General features: G+C 46.0%; 1 protein-coding gene across 1 annotated transcript in view; it reads left to right on the top strand.

Annotated features, from left to right (window-relative positions):
* The first annotated feature begins 1,423 nt into the window (after nucleotides 1-1,423).
* LOC143930641 (putative DBH-like monooxygenase protein 2) overlaps nucleotides 1,424-8,388 on the top strand; it is a 79,752-nt gene continuing 72,787 nt past the window's right edge. Inside the window, exons 1-2 of the mRNA XM_077455135.1 lie at nucleotides 1,424-1,788; nucleotides 3,869-4,015. Of these exons, the coding sequence (XP_077311261.1) occupies nucleotides 1,510-1,788; nucleotides 3,869-4,015 (426 nt within the window). The 5' untranslated portion in view covers nucleotides 1,424-1,509. The remainder of the gene's footprint in view (nucleotides 1,789-3,868; nucleotides 4,016-8,388) is intronic.

The raw sequence follows: 8,388 nt of genomic DNA, 5'->3' as shown, positions 1-8,388 counted from the left end.
ATTAATTTGCTATTGTCACACAACTGAGTGGGTTCAGAGCGCAGTGCTCTGCCCCTGAGCCCCCCTCCCCCTTTTTTAGGCCGATTAGAGCCACAGGCTCTATTAATGTGCTTCTAAAAAAAAAAATTAAAAACAAAAAAAACCTGATTGGAATCCATGCATCCAGCTCCCTGCATGTATATTAGGGGCCGGTGCATGGATTAGGGCTGCCCCTGCGTCCCTAATGGTTGGGCTGCCACTGACGGGAGGTGAGGATAAATCTTCAAATAGAGGCACATGTTGTAAAGGCAATTATCTAAGAGGGGATATCCCCGCCGATTTGGAGAGAGTTTTCTATTATTTCCTGCTGTTTCTCTGGGAAAAGAAATAAAGCAAAATCTCCCTGATGGGACACACATATTAACCACTTCCTCCACGTGGACATCATATGACATCATGTACTTTGAGTGGAGATATCTGAATCATGCCTGCAGCAACAGGCATCATCCAGATATCTTTTTTTGAGCCAGAGATTCTCTACAGTGTAAAAGCCATCTTAGTTGCTGTTTATCCACATATTTTCTTTTACATGTGGACTCCCCTTCCCACCACCCTCTGGTGCTTCCCTGGTGCTTCTCTGGTCTCTCCCATGAGATCGAGGAACTGGAGACTGGCTGTGGTTTACCATAGAGTTGGCCGGAGACCAGATGGTCCCCAGCCATCTCGATGACCCTTGGAGGCCGGAAGTGACGCTGTGACGTCACTTCCGGCTCTGCCAGATGTAAACACTGACATTTTTTTGTGCTGGAAAGCATGAGATCAGTTTTTTTTTTATCTCAGGCTTTCCAGCATAGAACAGAGATGTGGGGACTTATAGATCCCAGATTTCTTTATAAAGAGGAAGTGTCATGTCCTATTCCTATTACAAGGGATGTTTACATGCCATGTAATAGGAATAAAAGTGATCAAAAAAGAAAAAATGTATAGAAAAAAAGTGATGTTTAAAGTATAGCTTGTAGTTTGGCGCCATTCCACGAGTATGTGCAATTTTAAAGTGTGACATGTTTGGTATCTATTTACGCGGCATACCATCTTTTATATTGTACCAAAAATCGGGTTATCTATTGTGTTTTCTTGCATTCAAATTAATTAAATTGTGTTTGAAATATTGCAAGTTATAATTTTTCCAAAATATAACTTTAAAGGATATGGTTCTCAGAATTGGCTCATTATGCAATTCTTGGCAATGGTGGGCAACCAAGCTTAAAATCCTTAAACTCATTTCCTGTTTCTAAAAACAATGTTATCTAACTGTGACAAAATATGATATTTCTGTTGTGAAAAACAACTATGTTTGAGATATGTCTTACATCACCCAAGCAGGAAAGCAGGCATTATTAGGTGAAATCGATATCTCCAGTAGGATCTTATAAAAGCCTCTCCTCGTCAATACAAAACATTCTAAGATCCAGAGCCCCATCATGCTCTGCGTCTCTAAAACACATAACCGTAAAGACTAGGAGACTCTCAATGCCTTGGAATGTTTGGATACTTTTCTCTTGGGTGGTCCCAATCCTGGGATCATTGGGGCCAATTGGTATGCCATTTTCCAGGGAGATGACATCTTCTGAAAATGAAAATGTGGTGCTGCTGAAGTGGGGATATGACCGAGAGTTGCAGGAAATCTCAATAGAGGCTCAGACACCTTTAGCAACTTGGGTAGTTTTGGGCCTGAGCCCTGATGGAGAACTGAACACAAGTGATTTTGCTGTGGGTGGATGGGATGAAGAGGACAAACAATTTTTCTATGTAAGTAAAACTTATTATTTTATGTAAGTAGAACTAAAAAGGGGCTTGGATAATGAAATGTCTTCAATATTACAGAACACGTCCAGTTGAATGTCACTAATTACTAAAATCTATAATGTATTAGAATTCTCTTTTATTTTTCTTGATTTGGAGTTGACGTTTTTTTGGAGGTGTAATAAGGGTAGTTTTGATTATTTCAGTCAGTGTTTTTGGTATGTGTGTTTTTTTTTTCTTTTTCGTGTGTATTTGATAATTTGTGTCCTTTTGCTTTATTATTTTGTATTATTATTATTTTATTGTTTTCTCACAATGGTTTCTTTCCATGAAAAAAAAGAATGTCATAAAATAAACAGGCTAATACGTTTTTTTGGCACAAGAACCGATCAAGGATAGTTGAAATTTTTGTAACCCAAAGGAGATTTTTGCACCCTCAAATAAACAATAAACCCCCCTAATTTCCTAATTTCCACTTCTTCATTTACGCGAATGCATTTCTCCAAAACTCAGGACCCTTCCCAAAATATCAGAAAAATGGCTTGTAGTATTTAGTCACATTCATTTGTATTTTTCCTGTAACATTGAAGATGTTTTGTAGCTTATCCAAGCCACTTCTTCAGTTCGAATGAGTGTCAGGAATATACCCCAACATTGATATCCACACAGGTGAACAGGTACCTTAACTGAACCCCCATGGAATATGTCAAAGTAGATGTCAAAGTAGATGTTGATTATCCATGAAAAGGAATGACGTGTGAAAGTTTTAGAACCCCCCCAATTCTAGCAACAAAACCCCATCCTTGGTTTTGTGTCAAGATGTATGTTAATCCCTCTATTCACATTGCTGAAAGTGCCAGTTGTTACCAGAGTTGCTGGGGTAGAAATGGTAGAAAATAGCACTCAACTTAAATTATCCTTTATTACTAACAAAGGGGAGCGGGGAGAGCTAGTGAACTACATCAATACCTGAATGAAGCTCTCAGTAAGTAGATGTGCCATCAAAGATATATTTGGCTACTGAATGTTTCATTATAGTCCTGGACTGGCCATAGGGCACACTGGCATTTGCCACCGAGCCACATGTCCTAACAAGAGCGGCCTGTTATGACTGGGCCGCACAGTGGAGGTAAGCGGCGACCGCGGCCTAGACATGGCTAACACAAGCCACAGTCCCCACTTACCTCTCCCAGATTCTCCGCCCCTCCAACGATATCTTTCTACCAGCTGAGCGAGCCAGAGATATGCAAAGAGAGGGGGAGTATTTTCATATTAACAAGAGGGTAATCAGATCTGCATCTTTTCCCATCCCCTACCCTGATAGGATGACATTGTGGCAGGGCGGGAGACCTTGGAGAGGACACACAGGCTGAGCCCTGCCTCTGCCCTGCAGAAGGTAGGACTGTGCAGGGTAGGCAGAGCGTTAAAAGGGGGCACTTTGATTAGAGAGAAAAAGGGGAGGGGGCATGATAGCAAGGGGCACTGTGATTAGAGAAAAAAATGGGAGGGGGCATGACAGCAAGGGGCACTGTGATTAACGAGAAAAAGGAGAGGGGGCATGACCGTAAGGGGCACTGTGATGAGGGGATGTGATTGCTAAGGGCACTGTTGCACTGTAAAAGGGCACTTTAATCATTATAGTGTCCCTTTACAGTGCAGTGTCCTATATATCACAGTGTCCCTTTACATTACAGTGTGGAGAACCGACTCTGAATATCCCGTCACCAACCGCCTCCCTTTGTTCTCACTTTGTGATCTGGCCAGTAAAACGCCTCCTGTATTCCATCAGTGTTGAATGGTCTCATCCATGTAAATTGATACATTCTGCTGGAGAGCTTGAGCTTCTGAAAAACAGCAGAGTTACTGGCTGAATCAACAGATGAAAACAGAAGAAAGAAAGACTAAAAAAGAAAATGAATTCAGCTATCACATCTAAAAATTGGTAGACTGCATTATAATAAATGTTTGCTTTTGGGTTTAATACTGCTTTAATTTAACTTGAATCTCCCTCTAACAATATACAGTACTATAGATATTTGAATGTGGTAGCTTTAAAATTTGCTAAGAGAAGTATGATCCATTGTAGGATGCTCATTTCAAAGATGAATGGCCTCCCGTGATGGACAAGTCCCAAGACTATGAACTGCTCGAACTAAGCCGCAATGAGACCCATGTCGTTTTGAGGGTTTGGCGTAAGTGGTTCACCTGTGACTCCCATGACCTGGAAATTGAGGTCAGTGAAGGAAGGCTTTATGGAAATCTCCAGTTTATTATAACATTGATACAATATACGGTATACACAATCTGCTTTATAGTTTTACATAGAGTAAGTCACAGAGAGTTTTTATTGCTGTCTGTGTTAGAAAACTCACCCTTCTTTTTCTCATTGGAGCCAAAAATAATGGAAAATGCAAAAACAGACAGTGGTCACCTGAGAAGGAAATAAGAAGAAATCTTTTAATGGAAAAACAGCAAGAATGAATTCTCCCTCGCTTTGTTTTAATTTTTAATCTTTAACCACTTGCTGTCCGCCCCATAGCAGCCTTACTGCTACAGGGCAGCTCTCCTGTGCAGAATCACATGTATATATATGTGATTTTGCACTTCCGTCTACAGGGGGCGTGCGCCCCTGGCGGGCCTCCGCTTCTGCTGTGATAGTACAGTGACAGCACATATATTTTAGCACTAATCACTTTATAATGCTGCATACATACGATTGGAAATTCGGCCAGCAAAAGACCTATGAGAGCTTTTGGTCGGAAATGCGATCATGTGTATGCTCCATCGGACTTTTGCTGGCCGAATTTCGGCCAGCAAAAGATTGAGAGCATGTTCTCAATTTTTCGGTTGGAAAAAGTTCCTATCCGAAAATGCGTTCGTGTGTATGCAGGTCCGACACGCAAAAACTCACGCATGCTCAGATTCAAAGCCCCCTGTCATGTCCGCTGTCCCTTGTCATGTCCTCTGTCCCATGACATGTCCCCTGTCCTATGTAATGTCCCCTGTCCCATGTCATGTCCCCTGGCCCATGTAATGTCCCCTGTCCCGTGTAATGTGCTCTGTCCCATGTAATGTCCCCTGTCATGTTCCCCTGTCCCGTGTAATGTCCCCTGTCATGTCCCCTATAATCTCCCCTGTCCTATGTAATGTTCCCTGTCCCATGTAATGTGCTCTGCCCCATGTAATGTCCCCTTTCCCATGTAATGTCCCCTGTCATGTCCCCTGCCCAATGTAATGTCCCCTGTCCCATGTAATGTGCACTGTCCCATGTAATGTCCCCTGTCCCATGTAATGTGCTCTGTCCCATGCAATGTGCCCTGTAATTTCCCCTGTCCAATGCAATGTCCCCTGTCCCATGTCATGTCCCCTGTCATGTTCCCTGTCACATGTAATGTCCCATGTGATGTCACCTGTCCCATGTAATATCCCCTAACATGTCCCATGTCCCCTGTCCAATGTAATGTCCCCTGTCATGTCCCCTGTCCCATGTAATGTCCCCTGTTCCCATGTCATGTCCCCTGTAATGCCCCCTGTCATGGGCCCTGTCATGTCCCCTGTCCCATTTAATGGCCCCTGTCATGTCCCCTGTCCCATGTAATGTCCATTGTCATGTCCCAAGTCCCCTTTCCCATGTAATGTCCTCTGTCCCATGTCATGCCCCCTGTCCCATGTAATGTCCCCTGTCCCATGTAATGTCCCCTGTCATGTCCCCTGTCCCATGTCATGTCCCCTGTCCCATGGAAATTCCCATGTAATGTACCCTGTCCCATGTACTGTCCCCTGTCCTTTGTCATGTCTCCTGTCCCATGTAATGTCCCCTGTCATGCCCCCTGTCCCATTTAATGCCCCCTATCATGTCCCCTGTCCCATGCCATGTCCCCTGTCCCATGTTATGTCCCCTGTCATGTCCCCTGTCCCATGTAATGTCCCCTGTCCCATGTAATGTCCCTTGTCATGTCCCCTGTCCCATGTAATGTCCCCTGTCCCATGTAATGTCCCATGTCATATCCCCTGTCCCATGTCATATCCCCTGTCCCATGGAATGTCCCCTGTCCCATGTAATGTCCTCTGCCATGTGCCCTGTCCCATGTAATGTCCCCTGTCCCATGTCATGCTCCCTGTCCCATGTAATGTCGCATGTAATGTCCCCTGTCCCATGTAATGTCACTTGTCCCATGTAATGTCCCCTGTCATGTCCCGTGTTCCATGTAATGTCCCCTGTCCCATGTCATGTCCCCTGTTCCATGCCATGCCCCTGTCCCATGTCATGTCCCCTGTCATGCCCCTGTCATGTTCCCTATCCCATGTAATGTCCCCTGTCATGTCCCCTGTCCCATGTCATGTCCTCTGTCCCATGTAATGCCCCCTGTCATGTCCCCTGTCCCATGTAATGTCCCCTGTCATGCCCCCTGTCCCATGTAATGTCCCCTGTTATGTCTCCTGTCCTATGTAATGTCCCCTATCCCATGTAATGTCCCCTGTCATGTCCCCTGTCCCATGTAATGTCCACTGTCCCATGTAATGCCCCCTGTCTTGTCCCCTGTCCCATGTAATGCCCCCTGTAATGTCCCCTGTCCCATGTAATGTCCCCTGTCATGTCCCCTGTAATGTCCCCTGTCCCATGTAATGTCCCCTGTCATGTCCCCTGTGCCATGTAATGTCCCCTATCATGTCCCCTTCCCCATGTACTGTCCCCTGTCATGTCCCCTGTCCCATGTAATGCCCCCTGTCATGTCCCCTGTCCCATGTAATGTCCCCTGTCATGTCCCCAGTCCCATGTAATGTCCACTGTCCCATGAAATGCCCCCTGTCTTGTCCCCTGTCCCATGTAATGTCTCCTGTCATGTCCCCTGTCCCATGTAATGTCCCCTGTCATGTCCCCTGCCCCAAGTAATGTCCCCTGTCCCATGTAATGCCCCCTGCCATATGTAATGTCCCCTGTTATGTCCCATGTCATGTCCCCTGTCATGTCCCCTTTCCCATGTACTATCCCCTGTCCCATGTCATGTCCCCTGTCCCATGTAATGTCCCCTGTCATGTCCCCTGTCCCATGTTATGTTCCCTGTCCTGTCCCCTGTTCCATGTAATGTCCCCTGTCATGCCCCCTGTTCCATCTAATGTCCCAAGTGGGTTCTTGCAAAACAGGTAGCGCTGACTGCACTTCCAAGTGCACTTTCAATGCAATTTCAAGTGCACTTTGCACTTGTAGTTTGCACTTGTGCAAAGTTGATTTGCCTTTTGTAAATAACCCCCATTGTGTCTTAAATCATTATCTTTACTCTACCGGGGCACATGCAAAGTCCCAATCCACGTTATTCTCTAAATTTTGTTTCTACTAGGGATGGTGCCTCCGTGTGAGTCATGATTATCTCACGCTTACCCCCACATTCACTTATGTCATGTCCCCTATAATCTCCCCTGTCCTATGTAATGTTCCCTGTCCCATGTAATGTGCTCTGTCCCATGTAATGTCCCCTTTCCCATGTAATGTCCCCTGTCATGTCCCCTGCCCAATGTAATGTCCCCTGTCCCATGTAATGTGCACTGTCCCATGTAATGTCCCCTGTCATGTCCCCTGTCCCATGTAATGTGCTCTGTCCCATGCAATGTGCCCTGTAATTTCCCCTGTCCAATGCAATGTCCCCTGTCCCATGTCATGTCCCCTGTCATGTTCCCTGTCACATGTAATGTCCCATGTGATGTCACCTGTCCCATGTAATATCCCCTAACATGTCCCCTGTCCAATGTAATGTCCACTGTCATGTCCCCTGTCCCATGTAATGTCCCCTGTTCCCATGTCATGTCCCCTGTCCCATGTAATGCCCCCTGTCATGGGCCCTGTCATGTCCCCTGTCCCATTTAATGGCCCCTGTCATGTCCCCTGTCCCGTGTAATGTCCATTGTCATGTCCCAAGTCCCCTTTCCCATGTAATGTCCTCTGTCCCATGTCATGCCCCCTGTCCCATGTAATGTCCCCTGTCCCATGTAATGTCCCCTGTCATGTCCCATGTAATGTCCCCTGTCCCATGGAAATTCCCATGTAATGTACCCTGTCCCATGTACTGTCCCCTGTCCTTTGTCATGTCTCCTGTCCCATGTAATGTCCCCTGTCATGTCCCCTGTCATGCCCCCTGTCCCATTTAATGTCCCCTATCATGTCCCATGCCATGTCCCCTGTCCCATGTTATGTCCCCTGTCATGTCCCCTGTCCCATGTAATGTCCCCTGTCCCATGTAATGTCCCTTGTCATGTCCCCTGTCCCATGTAATGTCCCCTGTCCCATGTAATGTCCCATGTCATATCCCCTGTCCCATGTCATATCCCCTGTCCCATGGAATGTCCCCTGTCCCATGTAATGTCCCCTGTCATGTCCCCTGTCCCATGTCATGTCCTCTGTCCCATGTAATGCCCCCTGTCATGTCCCCTGTCCCATGTAATGTCCCCTGTCATGCCCCCTGTCCCATGTAATGTCCCCTGTTATGTCTCCTGTCCTATGTAATGTCCCCTATCCCATGTAATGTCCCCTGTCATGTCCCCTGTCCCATGTAATGTCCACTGTCCCATGTAATGTCCCCTGTCTTGTCCCCTGTCCCATGTAATGCCCCC

The sequence above is a fragment of the Lithobates pipiens genome, unplaced genomic scaffold, assembly GCF_037356315.1.
Source record: "Lithobates pipiens isolate NorthernLeopardFrog02 unplaced genomic scaffold, aLitPip1_a1.2 Scaffold_25, whole genome shotgun sequence".
NCBI lineage: Eukaryota > Metazoa > Chordata > Amphibia > Anura > Ranidae > Lithobates > Lithobates pipiens.
Note: the sequence above shows the minus strand (reverse complement) of the source record. Positions and strands in the feature narration are given on the sequence as shown.